The 24,758-nt window shown below is 56.4% G+C and overlaps 1 protein-coding gene and 2 long non-coding RNA genes across 9 annotated transcripts in view; 2 read left to right on the top strand and 1 right to left on the bottom strand.

Moving 5' to 3' along the window:
* Positions 1–1,157: 1,157 nt before the first annotated feature.
* On the top strand, positions 1,158–5,929 carry LOC144332920 (uncharacterized). The gene is made up of 2 exons (XR_013401126.1): positions 1,158–5,665; positions 5,733–5,929. It is a non-coding gene; the product is annotated as an uncharacterized LOC144332920 (long non-coding RNA).
* Positions 5,265–24,758, bottom strand: part of NR4A1 (nuclear receptor subfamily 4 group A member 1) — a 41,124-nt gene continuing 21,630 nt past the window's right edge. For 2 of the 7 annotated variants that reach the window (XM_077954292.1, XM_028829501.2), the window contains exons 3-8: positions 9,875–10,752; positions 8,925–9,054; positions 8,439–8,590; positions 7,825–8,027; positions 7,554–7,732; positions 5,265–6,078 (exon numbers count right to left, since the gene is read on the bottom strand). In XM_077954292.1, coding sequence (XP_077810418.1) covers positions 5,822–6,078; positions 7,554–7,732; positions 7,825–8,027; positions 8,439–8,590; positions 8,925–9,054; positions 9,875–10,752 — 1,799 coding nt within the window. In that variant the 3' untranslated portion in view covers positions 5,265–5,821. Of the gene's footprint in view, positions 6,079–7,553; positions 7,733–7,824; positions 8,028–8,438; positions 8,591–8,924; positions 9,055–9,874; positions 10,753–12,359; positions 12,510–13,412; positions 13,540–22,900; positions 24,690–24,758 lie in introns of those variants that run through there. The other 5 variants (XM_077954297.1, XM_077954295.1, XM_077954296.1 and 2 more) reach the window with 5 other exon arrangements.
* Positions 13,403–22,156, top strand: LOC114670851 (uncharacterized). Its single transcript, XR_003720628.2, has 3 exons — positions 13,403–14,798; positions 20,469–20,540; positions 21,843–22,156. It is a non-coding gene; the product is annotated as an uncharacterized LOC114670851 (long non-coding RNA).

Genomic DNA, 24,758 nt, shown 5'->3' with positions numbered 1-24,758 from the left:
CATCTGCCCTCTGGATCGCGGGCAGCAGCTCTTCCACCTCCCACCCTTTCTGGGATGTCACTTCCAGCCCCCACCCTCCCTGACAGGGAAAATGTCTGAGCGGATGAAAGAGTGGCAGAGAGCGTGAGAAAGGGGCGCCTCCCAGCCCCAACCTGCCAACCTCACCAGGCAGCCTGGAGACCAGGACCAGGCCGGGAGCAGCATGTGTGCTGTCTGTTCTCCTGAGGACCCAGGGATCTGTCCATGCTGGGGAAGGGTTGTGTGGTGTCTTTTTGTTTTTGTTTTTGTTTTTTTTTCTTCCAGAAAGGCCTGTGTTTGTCTGGCCAAGTTGGAGTAGGAGCCGGGCTTTATTTCTGTGCCTCCGTCCCTCGGGGGTGCGGGACTGTCTCTCCTTGCTGCAAGGTTTATTCCTTTGGCAGGCCATTCTGAGCATTTGTCATTCTTTAAGGAAGAGGATTCTGGACGACCGTGCTTGCGAAAGGTTAGGGGGCTGTTTATCCGCCCCTGATAAGGCAGTCCCTGTATCTGCCTCTGGGGAGCTGTTTTTCCGTCCCTGCTTTCTTGTGGGGCAGGGGGCATCTCTGTATCTGTCCTCATGGTATCCCAGCTACCTGGGGCCCTGGGGTGGAGTCCAGACTTCCCGCTTGGCTATGCCAAGGCTGGGCTCCCTGGTTGGAGGCCTCTTTCCTCTGATGTTCTCCAGGCTAGGAGCGCAGTGACAGTCAGCACCCTGCCCGCCTGGCTTGCGGCTGGGCACTGCTCCCTGCTAACGCAGCATGTACCAGGACAGGCCCCCCCGCACTCCCCTCCCTGTCCCAGCTGCCACCCCCAGCCCCTGTGGCCACGCCAGGCCTGATTTATGGTCCTGAGTTGGGACTGGACAGTGCCAGCGCCTGGGTCAGACCTTGAGGAGACCTCAAGTGGCACCCTTGGCCTGGCAGGGTCAGGGCCCAGGAGGAGATGAGGGGGAGCCAGGGTGCTGGGGAGGATGAACACAGCACGGGCCCAGGAGTGGCAGGCAGGAGGTGGAAACCAAGGCCAGGGCCTCCAGGGACCCATAGGTTTCCCACCGGCTCCGAGTCCAGCCGGGGACCTGGAAATGTGCCTCCTGCCTTCAGAATGTCCCTGGCTTGTGTGGAAAAGGAGACATTGGGGAGTGAAAAGGGCTTTTCCTCTGCTTTGCACTGACTCCTTCATGTACCCACCATTGGAGGCTGGAGGTTTCAAAGTCCCACTGGCCAGCCTAGGCCAAACCAGACAGTCTCCAGCCTAGGGCCCAGGAAGAGGCCTGAGAGCCTGAAGCTGGAGCAGGGATGCAGGCAGAGGTTTGGGGCAGAGACTGCAACCCAGAGCTGAGCACTGGCTGCCCCAGGTAAGACGGTACAGCTGCCCCCTGAACTATAAGGCTGCAAGGCCAGGCCCCTGCAGGGCTGGATGCCAGATAGACAGAGGTCCCCCGCTTCAACCTCATCTTCCAAGGAGGCCCAATGGCCCTGGGGCTCTGCTGCAGTCAGGGACTTGTGAGAGAGGGGCTGGGGCTTGTCCAGATGTCTAAACTAAAGCTCTCTTAGGATCCCAGGTCCAGCTCACACAAGGTTGCCCAGCACTGCCTCACCAGGGCATGACTCTGATGTGCCTGGCACAACTGCCTCATGGCTGCAAAAGGATGTCACTGCTGATTGTCCAGGGACCACACAGCGGCCACCTGCCTCTGATGAGTCTCTCTCAGGCTGCCCTCTGCAGCAGCAGAGCTGCCGCCACACAACTGAACATGCTGGGTGCTCAGAGCGGGCCATGTGGACAGGACACCCCATTACAGCACAGTCACCCATGACCTTCAGGAGCTTCTCACCCCCTGGAGGCTGATCCTTGCCACACCCCTCCATAACCAAGACCAGGTGGCTGGAACCCAGGTGTGGGGCAGCTTCCCCCACACTGGCCTCAGGGAAGGGCTACAGGCAGAGCTCCCCCTCAGTCCCTAGACCTCAAAGCCACCCCTCCACAGTCACAGTGGCACCTCAGGGCTGGGGAGGGGGCCAGGGACCTCTGGGCACTGGGCCCAGCGTGGGTGGGGTGGGGGAGACAGAGAGGCAGGCTTCCTGGGTCTCCGCGTGAGGACAAACAGCAGACTTTGAGGCCTCGGAAAATCCCGCCTGGGATTCCAGGCCCTGCCGGCGTCACTGCCTTTTGACTATTGTCCCCGTCGGAAATGGGCCCAGCCCCCGGCCAGCCTGGACAGAGCAGCCATTGTGAGGCCCCATCAGGCTCAATGCCCCCTTGTTTGCCCTCCCATCCCATAGCAAGAGTTGGAGGCCAGTTCTTCCAGTTGCTGAGTGGAAAGAAAGGGCCTGCCTCCGGGCTCCAGCCCTTGGGCGGGGCAGGGTGGGGCAGGGTGGGGCTGGAGGAACCAGCCCCCAACCCTGTACCCTAATTGCCAGGGTCCTGAAAAGGAACGACCATCAATGGAGCTTCTTATTTTCGAGGCCCTGGGCAGGGATACCTAGTGGCTAAGTAGCCAGACGCACCCGGCTCGGCTACTCACAAGCCAGGTGACCTTGGGAAAGTCATATCCTTTCTCTGAAATGAATTCTCCTCTTTTGTAAAAACAATAGCTAATATTTATTTGGTGCTTGCTGTGTGCCAGGCACTGTAAAAAACACTTTGTATGTATTCACTTCTGTAATCCTTATAGCAACTTTGTAAAATAGATTCAATTTGTTTTCTTATTTCTAGGTGAAAACACTGAGGCACAGAAAGGTTAACAAACTTGCCCCAAATCACACAGCTAGTAAAAGCTGGAGCCAAGATGTAAACCCAGGCCTCGGGCTCCAGGGTCCTTGCTTTCGCCACTCTCCCATGGTGCCCCTATGAAGTGGGAATAGCCAGGCTGTCCTCATGGGATGGCAGCTAGGGCTGGAAATCACAAGCATCTGATGAAAAGAATCTGCCAGCGTGGACCCTAATACCTGCTAACCTCATCCATAGATATGGAGATGCTCCCTCGGCCCCACTCCACCCCCAGCCCTGGCCCCTCCCTGAGCATCTGAGCAGCCCTCTTGCCTTCCCCAGCGGCCTGTCCTGTCCTGTCCCTACATCTGTCTGTGCTAAAGGCAGGGAGCTGGAGTCAAGTGACACAAAGGAGGACTTGGTCCAGCCGGCCGGCGGGAGATTTCCCAGCAAGCTCTGCTCCTAACCAGCCTCACCTCCCCACTGAACAGATGGGAAACCGAGGCTCGGTGAGGAGGAGGGCCTTCTCAGAGAGCAGCATGGAGTTGGAGGCAGGCTGCAAACAGAAGCTTACCTACTGATAGCCTCGTGTCATCAGGTGCGGGCGCAGTTGACAAAGCCTCGCTCAAGGGTCTGGGGCTGGGTGGGGCGATGCCAGGGATACATGTTTGGAAGTCCACAGCACTGCTGGGAGCATGTCCCAGGGTCGGGGCCATGGTCTCCCTACCCCAGCCTCATGTGGACTCTTCAGCAGGCCTGAAGCTGGACTGTGCTCCCAGAACCCGAGTGAGGGCATGTGGATGGGCGCTCCACGCAAGCTGTGGCTGGAGCACTGGGGAAGGCCCTTCTCACCCCTATCCAGTCGAGAGCCCTATTCTGTCTGGCCCCATCCAGTAGGAACTGCCCCTCAGCCAGCCAGTTCCCAGGGGCCATGGAGGTGGAGACTTGGGGGTCCTGGGCCAAGGGCTATGAGGAACATGTGTGAGGGCACTGCCTTCAGGCCTCCTACTGGGTCCTAGAGAAGGAAAGTGAGGCTGGGCGAGCACTGAGCACAGGAAGGGTGCCATGCCCTGCATGGTGACCAACTCCCGTGGGCCTCAGGTTAGGTCCGTCTGGGTCTGTTTCTTAAAAGGGTGGCCCCAGGCTACCTGCATTACAAGCACCTGGGTACTTTCTAAGACTGAAGTTTCTGGCCGGGCGCGGTGGCTCAAGCCTGTAATCCCAGCACTTTGGGAGGCCGAGACGGGCGGATCACAAGGTCAGGAGATCGAGACCATCCTGGCTAACACGGCAAAACCCCGTCTCTACTAAAAACACAAAAAATTAGCCGGGCGAGGTGGCGGCGCCTGTGGTCCCAGCTACTCGGGAGGCTGAGGCAGGAGAATGGCGGGAACCCGGGAGGCGGAGCTTGCAGTGAGCTGAGATCTGGCCACTGCACTCCAGCCTGGGCGACAGAGCGAGACTCCGTCTCAAAAAAAAAAAAAAAAAAAAGACTGAAGTTTCGTGGGCCCCCTCGCCTCCCCAAATCTGTCTTTGGGGGTAGATCCCAGGAATCTGCATTTTAAGCCAGCTGACTAAACAACTGATGAGCCCGGGGGGTTGGAGGGCCTACGTGGGTACACGGGCACAGGTAGGGACTTCTTGCCAAGAAGGTGAGGGCCACCAGATCCCTGGATCCTCTTGCTGGGGTGGCAGGAGAGTGGGGAGGAATGTTGAGAATGTTGAGAATGTTAAAACACTGAATACAGGCCAGTCCGGTGGCTCACGCCTGTAACCCGAGCACTTTGGGAGGCCGAGGCAGGCGGATCATGAGGTCAGGAGATCGAGACCATCCTGGCTAACACGGTGAAACCCCCTCTCTATTAAAAATACAAAAAATTAGCCGGGCGCGGTGGCGGGCGCCTGTAGTCCCAGCTACTCCAGAGGCTGAGGCAGGAGAATGGCGTGAACCTGGGAGGCGGGGCTTGCAGTGAGCCGAGATCACACCACTGCACTCCAGCCTGGGTGACAGAGCAAGACTCCGTCTCAAAAAAAAAAAAAAAACACTGAATACAACAGCTACTACCAATTTGGGCTTACTTAAACCCAGCCCATGCTAAACATTACACACACACTCCTCTGATCCTAAAAGCTCTGTGAGGCTGGGTCTATTCCTGTTTTATGGATGTAGAAATCAATAATCAGAGAATAATGTGTCCAGATTAGGAACTGTGACAACCCTGAGATCTGCGGCTAAGTATATTGCTAGGGTCCTGCAGTAACCCCTGGGCTAGTCGGCCACTGCAGGCCCCTGCAATGAGCCAGGCATGTCTAGTGGAGGCTTCCCATGTGTTAGAAATTAGTCTAAGTGCTTTGCATAACAACCTCGTGGAGCAGGTGTCATTATTATCCACCTTTTACAAATAAGTACACTGAGGCCTGACAGCTCAGACTGGTAACATCCAAGTTTCATCTTGAGCGACCCATCTCTTATGTAATGATGAGGTGTGTCTGGTGGGGGAGTGGGGAGCGGGCATCAGAGACAGACTGAATCCCAGTTCCAGCTACATGTCTATTTTTTATTCAATATATTAAATATATTAATCAGAAAAGTCACATACTATAAATCCAGGAAAATACACAAATATAAATGTCAGAATCTGTCATTTGTCTTCTTCCTAGAGTGACAGTTTATGTACATGTGGAAGGAGGGTAGGAAGAGAGAGCCAGCAAGAGGCTGGAAAGGCTGCCCAGGTGGGTGGGGCCCATCCCTTCCTCCCAACCCCACTCCCACCTCAAGCTCTTTCTTCCTGTATTTACAGCAGCACTGGGCTTATTTACAGCACGGCGCTATGTGTTAAAAACGGTTTATCTTACAAAAAACATAAAGGCCAGGGCCAGGCTGGGGGAATAAGACAAATCATGGGGTCACCCCCATGAATGCATCCCCTCCCCAAGGGCTTGAGCTCCCTGCCAACCTCCTGGAGCAGGTGAGAAGGTGGAGTCATTCTGCAGCGCAGGCCCAGGCTTGGGGGTGCTCTGGGGGTCCGTGGACTAAAGGCACGTGGGGTGGCGTATGAGAGTGCACATGTGCACACGTGTTCCCAGGCGGGGGTCAGAAGGGCAGCGTGTCCATGAAGATCTTGTCGATGATGGGTGGAGGGGGCACCAAGTCCTCCAACTTGAGGTAGAATATACGCTGCAGGCCCTGGGTGCACAGGGTCCGGAGCTCGGGCAGTTTGCCCAACAGACGTGACAGGCAGCTGGCCGGCTGGGGCTCGCCCGCCACAGCTGCCACGTGCTCCTTCAAGCAGCTGGCGATGCGGTTCTGCAGCTCCTCCACCCGCCGCGGCTCCTGCAGCCCATGCCGGTCTGCGGGGAGTGTACAGGATTAGCCGCACATCTGACAACCAGGCCCCTAAAGCCCCAGCCTCCCCAGGCCCCTAAAACTGCTGCCCTGACCACCCCTCAGGCTCTGCTGGCACTTCACAAAAGCGCGTTCACATGTTGGCCATTAGTAAGCATCATCACAAGTCTGAGAGGCAGTAACCCTCATTATCCTCATACTCCAAGTGAGAACCCAAGGCCCAGGAGGCTAATGACTTGCCCAGGGTCACAAATGGGAAATAAAATCCTAACCGAGGTTTTCCGGCTAGATCATTGGGTTTTTAAAATCTAGACTGTTCTGAGAAACTCAGCCTCAGAACTCAACACCCCTCAGCCCAGAGTACCTCTGATTGTGTTCTATATAGTGGGGTCCCCTGTGCAATTTAAGTGAAAAAAGGAACGAGGGTGGATTCTTTCCTTTAAAAAACAGAGATTTGAAAACCTCTGCATTCAACACCAGATTCCATCCTGCAGAACTACATTTACATAAAGTCCAAAACAGGCACAGCCAATCTGATCTGCACTGTCAGAAGTCACAGTGAAGGGCTGGGCGTGGTGGCTTATGCCTGTAATCCCAGCACTTTAGGAGGCTGAGGCAGGAGAATAACTTGAGCCCAGGAGTTTGAGACCAACCTGGGCAACATAGTGAGGTACCATCTTATTTTTTAAAATTTTTAAATAAAAAGTAGTGGTTACCCTTGGGGAAGGCAAATGACTGGAAGGGGCATAATAATGGGTTCTGGGGGGCAGTTATGTGCTCTTTCTTGACCAAGGCGCTGGTTGGGTAAGTGTGGTTTATAAAAATTTACCATTTGTGTACTTTTCTATATGCAGCAAAATTGACAGGAAGGTTTTCAAAACAAGCCAATACCCTTGGCCGGGCGTGGTGGCTTACAACTGTAATCCCAGCACCTTGGGAGGCAGAGGTGGGAGGATCATGAGGTCAGGAGATCGAGACCATCCTGGCCAATATGGTGAAACCCCATCTCTACTAAAAATACAAAAAACTAGCCGGGCGAGGTGGCGGGCGCCTGTAGTCTCAGCTACTCGGGAGGCTGAGGCAGGAGAATGGTGTGAACCTGGGAGGCGGAGCTTGCAGTGAGCCGAGATCACGCCACTGCACTCCAGCCTGGGCGACAGAGTGAGACTCCATCTCAAAACAACAACAACAACAACAAAAAAAACAAGCCAATACCCTAGGCCACATACATGACACCTGCAGTCTAGATCCTGGCAGTCTGGGACCAAAGGCTGTCTTGGGCTTTAGAGCTGGATGCAGCTGAGCCCATCTCCAATTCCTATGGTCCCTACTTTACTGTTGGTATGAGCCCGGGGCAGTGCAGGGGCCCAGAAAGTGCTAGATCCCAGCTCACCAAACTCCCTGGGACAGTGCCCTCCTGAGAACCAGTCAACTCCCTGACACCCACTCCCTTGGACCTGGTGTGGTGCTGGTCACTCACCGGTGATGAGGACAAGAGCAGAGAGGCAGGCGAAGGCAGGGACATCGACAACCAAGCTGTGCAGGGACCTTGAGAAGGCCAGGATGCTGTCAATCCAGTCGCCGAAGCCACGGGCACACTGCAGCCGGTGTAGCACCAGGCCTGAGCAGAAGATGAGCTTGCCCTCTCCTGGCTTAGACCTGGCAGGCAGATGGGCACGAAGAGCGATCAGGGTGGTTCACAGGCAGGTGTATCAGGGAAAGGGGCTGGGCAGACAGTCGGCAGCTCTCACCTGTATGCCAGGCGGAGGATGAAGAGCTCCAGGAAGGCTGACTCCAGCAACAGGTCCTGGTCAGCTGGTGACAGCTCAGCAAAGCCAGGGATCTTCTCCGCCCACTTGCGGATGACCTCCAGAGAACCGGAGAGCAGGTCGTAGAACTGCTGTACATCCCCAGCATCTTCCTTCCCAAAGCGGGGCAGCACCAGCTCCTGAAACTAGGAGGATGGTCCAGTGGGGTCAGCACCCCAGGCAGGGTCCTGCACCCACTGCCACACACGGCTGTGTCAGACACTTGGATGCCAGATCCTGGGGGTGGGAGTGGATGTGAGATCCTGCCCAGGCTCTCGCTTGCCAAGTCTCACATATTAACCCAGGGCTGCAGCTGCCAACAGGACACATTTTTCTAATTGGCCACCTGCCTGAGGGGTTGCATTTTCCCATCTGGTCAGCCCAGAGGGGGCTCCTCTCTTTGATCTATCAAACCGGAGGGGGTAGCTTTTCTTTCTTTCTTTTTTAAACTTCCTTTCTCATTCTATCCTTCTGGAGGGGACAGCTCTCCTAACATGCACAAAGGCACTGCATGTGCTCATAGCCCTCCCCGAGGCAGGCATGGGGTGGGACCTCACCTTGGAGTAGTCCAGTTTGGCAGTGCTGGGCCCTGAGTCCAGGTGTGCACGGACCAGGGAAGTGAGGAGATTGGCAGGGGAGGCATCTGGAGGCTGCTTGGGTTTTGAAGGTAGCCGGCCCCGCCGCCCCTTCAGGCTGTCTGTTCGGACAACTGCAAAGGAACGGGTAGGGGTGAGGAAGGAAGGGATCTGAGGAAGGGCCTCTCAGCCCAAGCCGCGCACACCACTGCTGAGATGCGCCCCACCGAGTCCCTAGGACCCAAAGCCCCTGAGATCCAAGGTACCCTACAGGGACCTCCCCCTGCCACCACCCTCACAATCCAGGCAGGTGTAGGCTGCCTCCCTCCAAGGCCTGGGGTTCAGAGATGGGGTGGAAATAAGACGTGCCCTCCCCTGGGTCATCCAGGGCAGAAGCCTGGGGAGCCTGCTGGTCCCACTCCAATTAAGCCTACCCTTGCCCCGCTGGGCTGCACCCCAGCCACATACCTTCCTTCACCATGCCCACCGCCAGGCACTTCTGGAAGCGGCAGAACTGGCAGCGGTTTCGCCGCCTCTTGTCCACAGGGCAGTCCTTGTTAGCCAGGCAGATGTACTTGGCGTTTTTCTGCACTGTGCGCTGGGTGGGGGGGCAACACGGAACAGGCTGTCAAGAGTGTGGGGTGGGGAGGGGGGAGCCTAGGGGAGAGGACCGTCCAGATCCTGCTGCCATTGCAGACAAAAGCACTCTCTGTTCACAGCTATTTTTCTAACATTTGGGTGGCAAGGGAGGGAGAGCTAGGGGGTTGGGGGGGAGAGAAAAGTCTTGAAGACATTGGGGGAGGTTTCTCCCTCTGAGGAAGACCCCAGGACACAGTATCGGGGACCAGGGTCTCTCTGGCAGTCCAGACACCTGTATTTTTTCATGGGCTCTTGTCCGCCTGCCCTCTCCCTAGGGCAGATAGGAGAGGGCCAAAGGGCTGGGGGCGGGGATGGGAAGTTAAGCAGGCACCATCGCTGGGACAAACACACAGCCTGTTCCCAAGTCCACCCCTAGTCCTCAGGAACCAAACCCTCCGCCGGGATCCTTTCATCTCACGCCAGGAACATGAGAGCATGAGGGCACCCCTTCCCACTAGAACCTTGAGTTGGGGGAGGACAGGCAGAGAAAAACCAGAGGCTGGCCAGGCACCCCTGCAGCCCATATCTGCCCATATCTCACCCCTCCCTCCAGCTCTGTGCAATCCCATGGGCCCCTGAGTGTCCTGTCGAATGAAAGCTTCCAGCCCTGGCATCTATGGGTCTCCAGGAAGGCGGCCCACCTGGCAGGGCTGACCCCATCCTGCAGGACAGAACTTAGCTGGGAGGAGAATCCAGGGGGTGACCACAGGTCCCAATGGGATGAGAGGCCAGCCTCTCTTCATTTCCAACAAAAAGCCCCACCCGGGGCCGCGCAGTACCTTGAAGAAGCCCTTGCAGCCCTCGCAGGTGCGGACACCATAATGCTGGCATGACGCGTTGTCCCCACACACAGCACAGCGGCCTTCAGTTCCACCTGGGGCCCCGCTCCGGGTCTTGGTTGAGGTCACGGGTGCATCCAGTATCCCCGAGCCCTCAAGGTGTGGAGAAGTGGGTGCCAAACCTGGGAAGGCTGTTGGCATGGAATAGCTCTCTCCCTCCCCCAGCTGGTGGGTGGCCTGTGAGGGGAACAACTTCAGGGGGCTCTGGGCCAGGCTGGGGCTGGGACCGGTGGGAGGACTGAAGGAAAAGAAGGCTGGAGGCTGTGGGGGCCCAGACGCTTTGGGCAGCTGCTCTGTCCATGCCCGCAGGCCTTCGTAAGTCTGGCTGGGCGAGAAGTGGCCGAATGAGCCATCCCAGGGAGAGAGCTGGGGCGGCTGGAAGCTGGGCGTGGACGGTGATGGGGCCGAGCAGGGGCTGCCATAGTAGTCAGAGCCACTGGAGGACAGGGCCTCATCCACTGGGCCGCTCAGGGGGCCGGGGTAGCAGCCGTACACCTGGAAGTCCTCGAATTTGAAGGAGGCAGAGGCAGGGGAGGTGGCTGAGGACGAGGATGTGGAGGAGGCTGAGGAGGAGGCTGAGGAGCATGGCTGGACTGTTCCCGGCAGCTGGTAGAGGAAGGTGTCAAACTCTCCTGTGTAGCCGTCCATGAAGGTGCTGAAGCTGGGCAGGGCAGTGGGGGCAGCGGGGGCCGCCTCAGGACTGGCCAGGTCCATGGTGGGCTTGATGAACTCAGGGGTCAGGGGGTCGCTTGCCAGGTGGTCACGGGGTCCTGGACTCGGTGCTGGTGTCCCATATTGGGCTTGGATACAGGGCATCTCTGGAGAGAGAGGAGACCCCAGGGAGGGAAAGGAGAGTCAGTGAGAGAAGCCTATAGCCTGGTCTCAAAGTATTTGGGCCCCAGAGCAGCAAGGTGGCAGGAATCCCAGCCTAAAGATGGGACAGAGGCATCAAGACCAGAGCACCCAGGAATCCTGACCCCTGGCCTGAGTACCGTCTCGACTTAGATGCCACAAAGCCCCTGGGCAGTGGCCCAGCATGAGTGGGCTCCGTCAGAAGGCCAGCCACACCCTAGTCAGCCTGGGAACCCTAGGGGAGGCATCCAGCCAGCATTTCTCTGCTGGAACAGGGGGAAGCTGTGTTCCTCTAGCCCCCTGACCCTCCCGCCCCCCCGCCCGGGGAAGGCGTGGTGGGGGCTGGGAAAAGGGTGAGTGGGAGAGGCAGCTCAGCAAAGCCTCAGCCCAGCTCCCAGCAGCAGCTCCCTGGGTTGTTTCGCCAACCAGGCACTTCCTGGGAATACTCCCAGGCACATCCCAGCCTCTGCAAAGCCCCTTTTCTCCTCCCCTCGCAGTGCCTAGGAAGAAAGACATCGTGGAAATGGAAGAGGAGCTGGGAGTGAAAGCCCAGCTGCCTAAGAAGGGAAGCCACTCTGCACTGCCCAAGATGCTCCAGAAGCAAAGAGGAAGGCAGCCTAGGCCTCCTCATCGGTAACCTGGCTCCAGACCTTTAAAGGCCATTTGCTGGGGACAGGGGAAGGGGGAGGAAGGACACCACAGCCCCCTGGACTCCCAGGAGAATGGACAACAGTACCTTAAAAGAATGTTCTGCTGCCCTCAGTTATTTTAATAAGAGAACTGTGAGAGTCCAGCAGAAGACTTAAGGTGGCTATGCAGGAAGGAGAAGCCTGCTGGTGGGTGGGTGGAAGACATTCTGCCCCTCCACTAAATCGGGGTCTGTGCCCTGAAGAATCCAGGGGCTCAGGCGAAGGGGGTTACACACCCCCAGTCCCAAGGAGCCTGAAGAGAGCCTGAACAGAGATAGCATCATTCAGGTAGATCCTCATATTCACAGAATGGTCAAAAAATAATGCAAAGGAGGCTCCAGGACAGTCTCCCTCCCAACCTCCATGTCTGGGGTCTGCATAACTCTGGCCTCACCAGTCAAGGAGGGAAGCTGGAGAAGAAATCAAGCAGGAACAGAGAGTACCATAATCAAGGGGTGCAGGGATGGGGGTAAAGCCTGTCACCACCTCCTGGCCAAGAACCCAGGAAGTCCTCTCTGGTTCTAGCCTTTCTTCTAACTCCACAGGCCCTGAACAGGGCACCTCCACCCCTAGCCTGACATTCACATAACCAACCAAGACAACAGAGACCCTCGTAGCTTGGGCCCCATCCACCCAGTGGCACCAGTCCACAGGCATGCAGCACCCTGCAAGAGGTGAGGGTGGCCACATCTGCCTGCACTAGGACAGCCTGGGCAGGGATGGGCTGGGGGTGAAGGAGGAAAGACAGCAGTTGGGCAGAACTGGGCGTTCGTTCCTGCCTTATTCAAATCCTGTTTCTCCACCTGGACGTCCCACATCCGGATCAACCCCCATCAATCCCTCCCCCTTCATGCAGGTTCTTAACAACACAAGATACGACCTACATCTAGCCTCATGGGAAGGGGGAGCAGTCCCACAGGAGGAGGAAGAGGCGGGGTTGAAGGAGGGAGTGGGGAGAATCCGGCTTCAGGCAGGTCCTGGCAACAATGTGGCTTGCACCTGTTCTGCTGAACAAGCCTCAGGCTGCACCCTACCTATAAGATCCAACAGGGACTACTGAGGGAGGGGGCATAGCGATGATCCGCATCTGGAGCTGGAATGGTTGGAAGGTATCCTCTAGGCAGCACCGCCCCAAGACTCCAACACTGGCAACTTCTATCCAGGATCCCCAAGGACAAGGGTTTCCACCTCTGTCTGTCTGTCTCTTACACACACACACACACACACACACAACACACACACACACACACGATCCAAGCCCCAGCGAAATCAATCCTCCCTGTGCTTCCAGAGACCCTGCCCCTGATCCCAAGAAGTCTCCTTTATTCAATACAGAGCAAGCAGCCCTCCACAGCTCAGTCACCAAGCCAGTCACTTCCTTCAGTGATCCGGAGGCTTCCTAACGCACCTCAGACAGAAAGTTCAGGGTGGGGAACTCCTGCCAACTCAGCCACAGCTGAAAACAACTGGGGCACTGGGAGGGGGCTGACAGGCTGGGAGGAAGAAGAGCCTTTTGGAAACCCAATCCCAGTTGGAGTCGTATGGATCCCCAGCAGCACCAAAGCTCTGTGTACCTGTTCCCCCACGGTGTTGTGATCCCCATCCACACCCACCCAAGTTCAGAGCACCGTGCGCCCAGTTGGGCACCCTAGGAGACTGAACTAAGGCCAGCCGCCTGCTGGACAAGTCCCTACTCCCGGCGCCAACCCCAACTCCCTGTGGCTTCCACCTTGCAGGTAGTCAACCTCCCCTACCTCCTACTCCGCACCTCGTAGTTTCCAGTTTGACCTGGGTTCTTATCCCGTTGCACTACAGCTGCACACTACACCCGCCCTCCTGCATGCTGGCCCTACAACATCCTTTCTGCCCGCGTGTACACCCATCTCCCTCATGCACCACCCCTAAAAACAGATGCACATTCCCCGAAGGGAACCTACCCGGCCGGCTCCCGCTGCCCCTGCCCGGACCGGCGCCCCGAGTCGCAGCCTGGTCCCTGGTCCCGTGTGCGCTCCCGAAGTTCTTCTGTGCACTCCCCCAACTTTCGCAGCCTCAGCCACTGGGACTCCCCGGGCGAGCCCGACCCTCCTCTTAAGCGCTCCGTGACGCACGGGGAGGGGCGGGGGCGCCACTGACGCAGGCCGCCCGGCGAGCTTTGGCCATACAAGGGCGCGGGGGGCGGTGCGGTTCCGGCGGGAGGCGGCCAGGGGGAGGCGCGGCCCGGGGAGCCCGAGGGGGCGGGGCGAGGAGGGGGGGCCTGGAATGTCTGCGCGCGTGACGCACGCGGGGTTCCATTGACGCAGGGAGCGCGGATTGTTTGATCTATAAATAGGCTCCTCGCGCCCGCCGCGCCCGCTAAAAATAGCAACTCCTAGGCCCACTAGGCTCCCCGCACCGGACCCGGGTCCCAGCTGGGGGCCCCCAGGTCCAAAATAACCAGCGGGAGGGCCAGCGCCGAGGGGCGCTGTAGAGACGCGGCCCTGGGGCTTCCCCGGACGAGGATCTCCTCACCCTCCAGCTGCTCCTGGGAGCCAACCGCGCCCGGTCCCTCTGGCTCCCTCCGAGCCCAGCCCCGCCTTTGCACCTTTCTGGAGCCCTAGGGTGTCGCTGCTGCCGCTGCTGGTCAGGACAGGCCGTGGGCTGGGACAGGCAACTTGGACACACCCTGGGGAGTCTGCGCCCTCACCTCAGCCCTAGGCGCAGCTAGTGCACAGGACGCGGCTTCCCCAGCAGGATCTCAGGCTGAGAGGCTGCCCCTGAGACGTCAGAGCCCCCTCTTAGTCCCCCCAGGCAGTCTCCCTACACAGGACCTTCCGGAGGGCACTGGTTGGCCAGGCCCAAGCTCGGGCCAACAGCTCCGGCTCCACTCCACAAGCTGAACTTGGTTTCGCACCGTCCCTTCCCCAGCCCCTTACAGGGGGAGTGCACCCTACTTGGGAAATTACCGAATTTCAGAACCGGGTGGAGCCTGAGAAATCTTTTCAAACTTGTGCGAACTCTTCCCCATTTTATAAATAAACAGGCTCAGAGAAATAATGGCACTTGCTGAAGGTCACACAGCCAAGTGGTGGCACACGGGTGGAACCCAGGGCCACAGACTGCATCTCTAGGGATCTCTCCACGCCTCTTATCAATCCCCCTCCCCCTGTCCACATCAGAGAGCACCGGCAGCTCTGACCAGTCATCACCTGCCCGGTGGAGTGCGGAACAGCCCGCCAGGGCCCTGCTGGGCACAGACCAGGCTTCAGTCACCTGGAGCTTTCCCTGGTTTGGCCGTCACCCGTCCACCCTGATCTCTCCTGAGCCTGGGGAGCCCTCATGGCAAGGTAAGAGAGGGAAGGGAATAAAAAAAAAAAAAAAAACAAAAAAAAAAAACCCACAAAGGGCCGGGCGCGGTGGCTCAAGCCTGTAATCCCAGCACTTTGGGAGGCCGAGACGGGCGGATCACGAGGTCAGGAGATCGAGACCATCCTGGCTAACACAGTGAAACCCCGCCTCTACTAAAAAATACAAAAAACTAGCCGGGCAAGGTGGCGGGCGCCTGTAGTCCCAGCTACTCGGGAGGCTGAGGCAGGAGAATGGCGTAAACCCGGGGGGCGGAGCTTGCAGTGAGCTGAGATCCGGCCACTGCACTCCAGCCTGGGCGACAGAGCGAGACTCCGTCTCAAAAAAAAAAAAAAAAAACCCACAAGGAAAAGAGAGCCCTGCCACCCCACTGCGACCCCCAACCATTCCCCTTCTTCCCATGTAAGTCAATATCCATGAGTTTCTGCTTCCACTGAGCCTGCACCCACCCACCCTGTTCTCACCTCATCTGGTCACCCCATAGGACTTCCTCTGCCCCGGAGGCTCTGCCTGCTCCTGATTTCCGCCCTCAACCCCCATCACAGGTTTCCCACACCCTCGTCTCCAGCCCCCGCTTCTGCCCACTCAAAGGTCCCACAAGCACCTCAAAATTAAGCTGTTCCAGACAGAGCCTGTCATTTCTGCACCCCCTGCCTGCCACCTAATCTCTGCTCCTGATGCCCCATTTGCAACTCTTCATTGTTTCCTGAAATTCTTTTTTGGAACATCTCTTGGGTCCTTTCCTCTCCCCATTTTTGTTTTGTTGTTTTTGAGATAAGGTCTTGTTCTGTCGCCCAGCCTGGAGTGCAGTGGCACGATTATGGCTTACTGCAGCCTCGACCTCCCAGGCTCAAGCCTCTTGCCTTGGCTTCCCAAAGTGCTGGGATTACAGGCATAAGCCACTGCACTCAGCCTCTCCCACTTTCCTACTGCCAGCCACAGCCCATGCCTCACTGGTCCCACAGACCAACTGCCTGCGCGCAGTGACCACTCCTTGCCCACACCCATGAAGACTATCCAGTAGCCTGCCTATCTTCTCTTTCTAAAGCCTCACTGTCCACCACAGATGGAGCAGTCTTCATACAGTTGACCCTTGAACAACACGTTTGAATTGTGTAGGTCCACTTATATGGGGATTTGGGGATTTTTTCAATCCAACATGGATCCAAAAACCCACATATACAGAGGGCCGACTTTTAGTATCTGCAGGTTCCACAGGGCCAACAGTGGGACTTGAGTATTCACAGTACAAGTTGGGGTCCTGGAGCCAACTCCCTTCATATACTGAGGGGTGACTGTAATGCTGATGGCCAGTGATCTGGTCAGAACCTGCCAGAACCCTCCATCCCAGCATACAGTCTCAACGTGAATGTGTCTGCAGAGAGCTCTGGGTTGCCCCAAACCATCTTCCTTCAAGGCCACTGGTTGAGCGTGAAGTGTGGGCAGGATGCTGCCAATTGGACCCATCCAGGATCCCTACCTCATTTCAGCCAAAGTTTTGCTTTTCTTTCTCTTAGGCTTTTCCATAAGATTTTGCTTGGATTTTACAGAATCCTTTTGTGGAAAATGACTCCACAGCTTTAAAAAAAAAAAAAAAAAAAGGTTTAAAACCACGTATAGAATTCAAGTCCTCCCATTTTGCAGATTAGGAGACAAGGGTTCCAAGAGGAGCTGCACCTTGCTCAGGAGCACACAGCATCTTGCTGGGTGGAACCGATCCCAGCTGTGTCACAGGCTGGCTTCCTCACCTAGCACCTGCTTTGCCCCAGGATGTCTCCCTCCACCCCAGCAGGGCCTTCCCTAGAAAATAAAACTAACTTTTTTTTTTGAGACAGAGTCTCGCTCTGTCGCCCAGGTTGGAGTGCAGTGGCACAATCTCAGTTCACTGCAAGCTCTGCCTCCCGGGTTCACACCATTCTTCTGCCTCAGCCTCCCAAGTAGCTAGGACTACAGGTGCCCGCCACCATGCCGGCTAATTTTTTTGTATTTTTAGTAGAGATGGGGTTTCACTGTGTTAGCCAGGATGGTCTTGATCTGACCTCGTGATCCGCCTGCCTCGGCCTCACAAAGTGCTGGGATTACAGGCATGAGCCACTGCGCCTGGCCAAAATAAAACCAATTTTAATAGGTAGCAAAAGATAATCAGTCAAGCCAATGTTCTTTCTGCTAACCAGCAAGAACAGGTGTGTTGTCTATGGCTTGACCAGTCTGTGCTCAATCTCCACCCTTGCTAGCTCTTGTTTTGTTTTGTTTTGTTTTTTTGAGATGGAGTCTCCCTCTGCTGCCCAAGCTGGAGTGCAGTGGCGCGATCTTGGCTCACTGCGAGCTCCGCCTCCCGGGTTCCTGCCATTCTCCTGCCTCAGCCTCCCGAGTAGCTAGGACTACAGGTGCCCGCCCCCGACCAAGCCCAGCTAATTTTTTGTATTTTTAATAGAGACGGTGTTTCACTGTGTTAACCAGGATGGTCTCAATCTCCTGACCTCGTGATCCGCCTGCCTCAGCCTCCCAAAGTGCTGGGATTACAGGCGTGAGCCACCACCCCCCACCCAGCCTTGCTAGCTCTTTGAGAGTTGAACCAGCCTCAAGCTCAGGCACCCTCCTCTCCTCCTAACAACTTGGCATTTGTAAAAAGTGGCACAGACCATCCCGTGAGGTAGGCCCACCCATAAGCCTAAGGAAAACTGAGTATGGTGAGGAGCTGTCCCGGTCCCTGGTCTGAATCTCAGCATCTAGCCTCCAGATCTGGGCCTGCAGCCCAGGCCCCACCTCCCCAAGCCGCTGCAGGTCATGAAGGCTGCAGTCCTGCTGCCCCAAAGCCTGGAGGAGGATAAGAAACTACAGCTGCCACCTGGCCATGCTTGCAGGGGTGGGGAATGGTGGGGGTGCTCAACACACCACATTCTGAAAATAAGTAAATAAGGAGAAAAAGGCAAAGTCCCTCTGTGGAAACACAGCTGGGGCCACCGATGCAGGTTCCCATGTGGAGCACCTAGCCTAAGATAAAGGTGAGAGAGGTGAAAGGGGCTTGGGGATCCCAGGCCTTGTGGGCCCTCCAGGGAGGATGGCCTGGGCCTCTGAGAGAGTGGAGTCCAGCTAGTGGAACTTTGGAGAAAGGCACAATTGATGTGGACTTTGGGAGGCCTAAAGCAAATGCTGGTCCCAGACTGGCCAGAGACTCCCAGCAGACACCCCCCCAAGTCAACCTTCAAGAACAAGGTCAGAGTGAACAGCTAATTGTCAGGGAGATGGGGTAGGAGGGAACAGGTAATAATGAGAGAGGTATCCAAAACTAGAGACAGGGACCTGAAGGTAAGGCAAGGCCATGACAACACAGAAGGGTAGGTAGAGAAGATGTCATGCTGGAAACAAGAGACAGCCCCACCCAGTAGTCAGGCCCCCGCACCACAGCCCAGCCTATCCATCTGCCCTCATCACCCCAGTTCCCCACCGACCCCATATAAGGACCTTGAGCTAAACCTTCCCATCACCCACTTTGCACATACTGTTTGACCCACTGGGCACACTGTTTCCCTTCCTCCTTTCTATTATAATCCTGCTGATCCTCCAAGACCTCAGCTTAGAGTCTGGACCAGCCCAACTCTTTTTTTTTTTCCTAAGTCACTATATCCAACTAACTCATTTATAATAAGCTCCTTCTCACTGGGAGTGGGTCAGACCTTGGCCAGGGCACTTCACATGGATTCTTCCATTTAACCCTCTCCCCAACCCTTCCAGGTTTGGAATTACAATCTGCATTGTGTAAAGACAAAAACAGAGGCTCAGGGGCAGGATTGAAACTCAGGTCCCCTAACTCCCAGTTTTGTGCAGGACCCATTGGCCCTAGACTCTCACCTCCAGAGGCTGTGGCTTCTGGCCCCATGGGCCTTGAGTCTTGTAAGTGAACCACAAAACCAGGTACACACACAACCTATAAACTGAAAATGGAGGTGCCTACAATGGGGGCCTTTGTGGAAATGGACACATTCTAGTTCCCCATCTGGACGGTAATCACCCAAGCATGTTCACTCTGGAAAAGTCATCAAATTGTACTTTTTTTTTTTTTTTGAGACAGAGTCTTGCTCTGTCACCCAGGCTGGAGTGCAATGGCACAATCTCAGCTCACTCCAACCTCTGCCTCCTGCGTTCAAGCAATTCTCTGCCTCAGCCTCCCGAGTAGCTGGGATTACAGGTGCCCGCCAACACGCCCAGCTAATTTTTGTATTTTTAGTAGAGACGGGGTTTCACCATGTTGGCCGGGCTGGTCTTGAACTCCTGACCTCGTGATTTACCTGCCTTGGCCTCCCAAAGTGCTGGGATTACGAGCCACCACGCCTGGCCAACCTATACTCTTAAGACTGTACTGAAGGCTGGGCGCAGTGGCTCAAGCCTGTAATCCCAGCACTTTGGGAGGCCGAGGCGGGTGGATCACGAGGTCAGGAGATCGAGACCATCCTGGCTTACATGGTGAAACCCCGTCTCTACTAAAAATACAAAAAACTAGCCGGGCGTGGTGGCGGGCGCCTGTAGTCCCAGCTACTCGGAGGCTGAGGCGGGAGAATGGCGTGAACTTGGGAGGCGGAGTTTGCAGTGAGCCGAGATCGCGCCACTGCAGTCCAGCCTGGGCGACACAGTGAGATTCTGTCTCAAAAAAAAAAAAAAAAAAAAAAAAGACTGTACTCCAGGCACTGTGGCTCATGCCTGAAATCCCAGCACTTTGGGAGGCCGAGGCTAGAGGACTGCTTGAGCCCAGAGTTTGAAACCAGGCTGAGCAACACAGTGAGACCCGTTCCTTACAATAAAATTTTAAAAATTAGCCAGGATGTGGTGGTGCACACTTGTAGTCCCAGCTACTTGGGAGACTGAGGTGGGAAGATTGCTTGAGCCCAGAAGTCTGAGGCTGCAATGAGCCATAATCATGCCATTATACTCCAGTCTGGGCAACAGAGTGAGACCTTGTCTCAAAAAAAAAAAAAAAAAATTGTACATCTATGATGTGTGCACTTTTCTGTATTATTTATATTCCCCCCAAAGTTTTTTGTTTGTTTTTGAGATGGTATCTGTCACCCAGGCTGGAGTGCAGTGGTGTGATCTCGGCTCACTGCAAGCTCCACCTCCCGGGTTCACGCCATTCTCCTGCCTCAGTCTCCCGAGTAGCTGGGACTACATGTGCCTGCCGCCACGCCCAGTTAATTTTTTGCATTTTTCGTAGAGACGGGGTTTCACGGTGTTAGCCAGGATGGTCTCGATCTCCTGACCTTGTGATCTGCCCGCCTTGGCCTCCCAAAGTGCTGGGATTACAGGCGTGAGCCACCGCGCCCTGCCCAAATTTTATTTTTAAATAGCCACGCCTGAATGAGAGAGACATATTTCTTCATATGGATCCAGATGCAGATGGAATTTATTGAGAACAATTCTTTCAAGTGTGTGCTTCTGAAACCACAGTGGCTGTTTCTTATTATGTATTATTTCTATCAATAGATAGAGTACAAGTACGGTTAGCAGGGAATGCAGCATCTCATAGTAGAAAGGGGTCCTCCTGCTGACAACACAGTTTATTTTCTGAGCAGTTCACCAGGCCCTTACCCCTCCTAGTCAAATTTTATGGGGCCCAGGGATTTATCATGTACTTAGACCCATCTCTCACCCACCAGATGTGAACACCATGAGGACAAGGGCACTGTCTGCTACCCCATGCTGGGAAGATCCTTTATACATCCTCAGTGGTAAGTAGCCCAGGGCAGGCCCCAGATGAGCAGCCAATGTCCATCACCATTCCCCAGCCCAGAGGGTGGGGGTAGAGATGGGTAAACAGGAGATGAAGGAAGTGGAATTACACAGCCCTTTTCCCACGCTACTCCTCCACCTTGGGCTGGGCCCCGCCCCTACTAAGTAGAGGTCAGGAACTTGCCCTACTTTCACTGAGACTGTCCCCACCCATGGGCCTCCACACCCTTCCCCTGGGGTGGGCAAAAGGAGCTTCGCCTTCTCCAGCTCAGAAGTGGCCCTGGGAGCTTCCCCTCGGCCCCAGGGTCTATCGCCAGCCCTGACCTGGCCACTTCCTCTTCCTGCTCTGGCAGTGGGTAGGGGGATTTGCACTGTGGGCAGGGAAGCACTGCCTACTGCCCCGGGGGCTTCCCATGGGCAGCTCTGGGAACCAGGGGGGAAGGGTAAGGCCCAGACCCCTGGCTCTGCTCTCCTGGCCCTTGCCCAAGCCCTACCATGAGCACATGTATCATTATCTCCCCAAAACCAGCCTCCCAGGGACCCAGGCAGGCCTGCACCCCTCCCCTCAGCTCTCAGCAGGGGCCAAAGATGGAAGAGCTTTCAGAGGCATCTTTGTCCAGGAGCTAGCAAGCCTGATGTGTGACCTGAGGCCAGTCCCTTGTCCTCTCCAAGACTGCTTCCTCATCTGCCTAATGCAGACATCACCAGTCCCAGTGCTGGTAGAATTCAGTTCACAATGGAGGGAGAGGTTCAACATCCAAATGTAGCACTGCCTGGGGCCTGGGCTCCCCCACTGTCGTGGGAAACTTGTAATGGCAAGTGAGGGTGGAAGTCGGGAGGCAGGCAGTACCTCCAAGTCACAGGGAAGTGCTACAGGGGGGTGGGTTCCAGGACCCCGACATATACCAAAATCCACGCATACTCAAGTCCCGCACTCGGCCCTGTGGAACTCGTGTCTGCAGTGGGACAACCACAGCGGCCTGCAGCAGAATCCTGGGACTGGCAGGGGCAGGAGATAGCAAGGTCCTCAGCTGGACGGGGGAGCCAGCAGCCCTCCTGCTCCAGGAACTACAAACAGTAACCCCATCTCTACTTCTCCCATTCCTGGGCTGAGTGAGAGGAAATGAGAGTGTGCCCAGCGATGTGGCTCTACCCGGCACTGGGAGAATTCCAGACTCTGTATGCAGCAAGTGGTCAATTAATACTCTGGAGAGAGCCAGTTAATTAAGGAGGTCAGGGTATGGCCACAGAGGCTATCTTCAGTCCAGTGATTTCTCTACCCCTTCCTCCCTCCCTCTCAGGCCAGAAGAAATTAACATACAGCACAAAAGAATTAAGATCAGGCTTCAGGAACAACAGCCAGACGGGGCTGGAAAACACTGACAAGATCACGGAGTTCCTTTGGGAAAGGTTGGCCCACGCCTTGAACCTCCCTCGGTTTCCCCCTCAGTCTGTTCAGCTCCTGGCCAGCTCTCTTCTCCTCTCACCTTGGAGGGTCTCCCACCACCTTGCAGAACATCAACACCCACCAAATTCCCTTGCCTCTGTCCAAGGTCTCCACCCAGCCCATGCGGGCAGAATTTCAAATTCCAAAATAAAAACCCTCTGATAACGAGTCCCAGCCGGAAAGACTGATGCACTTTCCTATTGTTAAAGTATTTTTAGTCACAGGCTCTGGATTCGTTTAGAGACTCACGTTCAGAAAGGGGAAAAATTTTTTTTGAGAACTGGGAAGGAGAGCACAGGAGCCTCCCACGTAAGGAGCTGCTGCCTGTTCCATGCTGGGCCAGAGTCCCTGGCCCAGGTCCCGGAGCGTGTTTGTGGCAAGCTGGTTGGCAGACTTGCCAGACCTCTCTCCAGCTCTGCTTCTCAGGCACCCAAAGCAGCTGGGAGGCCCGGCAAGGGCCCGGCAAGGGGGACAGGCCAGGGGCTGAGGGCTCAGCAGGGCACCAAGCCCCTGGCCCAGCCACTCAGTCCCAACTAGTGGGGGCTCAGGGGCCCCCACTCAGAAGCCAATCCTGAGATACCCCAATGGACACCAAACTTGCCGCAGTGACCAGTGCCTCATCCAGATGGGGCAGACAGGAGAGGAAGACGGACCCTGTGGGGAAGCTCTGAGGAAGGAGCTAGACCGCATCACCTGTCTCTGTCCACCTCTCCCAGTTCTCAGTCACAGCGTTCACAAGTCCAACTATCGTCATCCAGCTGTGGTCAAGCTGCACACTCATGCCTCCAACTGTTGGCCACCCTTGCTTCCTCCCCGCAGCCCAAGGCCAAAGGGTTTGGCATGACAGTCGCAATGGGAAAAAATCCAAACAGCCCAGCTCCCATTCCTCAATGTCCCCGTCCCAAGACTCACCAGCTTCCTCCTCACGATCTGCTTTGACCCTGGACAAAGGTCCTGGACAACCGCACGAAGGGAGAATCCCAAGATTGGTTGGGGGCTCTTTCTGGCAGCCTCAGGGAGCCCTGTGGGGAGAGACGTGCTGCCCAGCCAGCCTATCCTCGCAGCCGAGGCCGGGCAGCAGCTGAGCAGGCTCTGGATGTGGTGCTGCCTCCAAGCCGGCGTGTCCTCCTCTGTTTATATAGCAGAAACCAGAGCCGGCCTCTGGGGATGGGGGGAGCCACTTTGGGCCCTCTTGGCTGGGCCTGACTTTGGCCCAGGTCAGCAAGAGCCCAAAATAGTCAGCTGACGGGAGCCCCGGCATGAGCGTGACCCTGGGCCCGTGCCCGGGCCTGGCAGACAGGTGCCCACGTCACAAGACCAGCAGCTCTAGCACTCATGGGGCCCCGGTTGGCAGCCCCTCAGGGTGGCCTTGGCAGTGTATCTGGCATGGGAGTTCCACCCACTCACCACCATCACCCAGACGACGAGGTAAACACAAGGAATTCTGCCCACCAAGGCTGCTGTGTACCCAGAGGGAGAGCTGGGTGCTTAGGAAGCTGGGTCTGGACTGGGGGTGGATGTGGGGGCCAAGTTGAGGGAGGGACACCTGGCCACTGCTGTCATCTACATTCACGTGCCTCCCAAGTCCAGATCTCCAGCTGACCAGAGAACACCTGCCTCTTACAGTAATTCCTCTCCCTGTCTTCGGCCCGAGGTTGGTGGTACAGCGCCTGCTGCCATTGGGAGGCCAGGCGCACACCCAGCCCCACCCCTAGAACAGGAGGCCCTGCTTCCCAGGGCTTCCCCCTTCCCTCCAGGCTGGGACCAGACATCCCATCCTCCCCACCCCAGCCACCTCTCCAAGGCTCTCTGCACCCTGAACGCTGACCCCCTCTGAGGCAACAGTGTTTGGGAAGCTGAGGGAGATATTGAGCCAGCGCCTGCTTCATCCGGGATCTCTCAAGGCCTGGGAGGGCTGCTGCTCAGAGATGGCCCTCTTCCAGGGAAGGAGGAAGGGAATCTCATGGCCCCTGTCTGTCTGGGGTGTAAGGCAGAGCTCCAGCTCCTTTAAGCACAGAACCAGGACTACAGTGCCCTTGGCCCCATCTCATGTCCCCAGGAAAGGCCTGCTGGAAATCCCATTCCCGTCGTCCACCTCTCAGTCCCAGATCAGTGTGGGCCTTCTCTGGAAGCACCCTCAGTCAAGGAAGTTATGTCCTCCACCATCAGACCAGGTGCCAGTGCTTGCCAGCTACCCAGGAGGCATGGTTCTGGGCTTGGCTCTACACATCCTTACTGCAGGACCCCTGGAAAAGTCATTTCTCCCTTCTGTACCTCAGTCTCCTCTTCTGTAAGTGGAGGAGATGTGCTAGATCACAAGTAGTGGAAGGGCTGTCCCTGCCTTCCCATTCAGAGGCCACCCCCTACACCACAGACTCCATAGGCCCTCAGGCCTGCCGCAGTAAGGAGGGGCAGGCACCGTGCTTTCCATGAGGGAGTGGAGGTCCCGGCCTTCCCTTCATGCACTCACCTGGAGAAGTGTCTACACCCGGGAGACAGGCCAGTTCCCCACTGCCACGTCTGCTCCATGATGCTCCCAGCCCAGTCCCCAGATACCCTATTCCACCCTATCTGCTTCCTGGAACCAGGCACATGCTGCCTTGGGAGCAGCTGTCATCCCCTATTCCTACCAGCCCATGTCACCTGGGCCCAGAGCCCTCCAGCCTATCCTGCCAAGAAAATAAGGCTTCCCCAGTCCCCACACCCACATTACCCCCACCTCTGAAGAAATCAGATCCCCCACACTGAACAGCACCTCGGCTGCCACCTC

The sequence above is a fragment of the Macaca mulatta genome, chromosome 11 (assembly GCF_049350105.2).
Source record: "Macaca mulatta isolate MMU2019108-1 chromosome 11, T2T-MMU8v2.0, whole genome shotgun sequence".
NCBI lineage: Eukaryota > Metazoa > Chordata > Mammalia > Primates > Cercopithecidae > Macaca > Macaca mulatta.
Note: the sequence above shows the minus strand (reverse complement) of the source record. Positions and strands in the feature narration are given on the sequence as shown.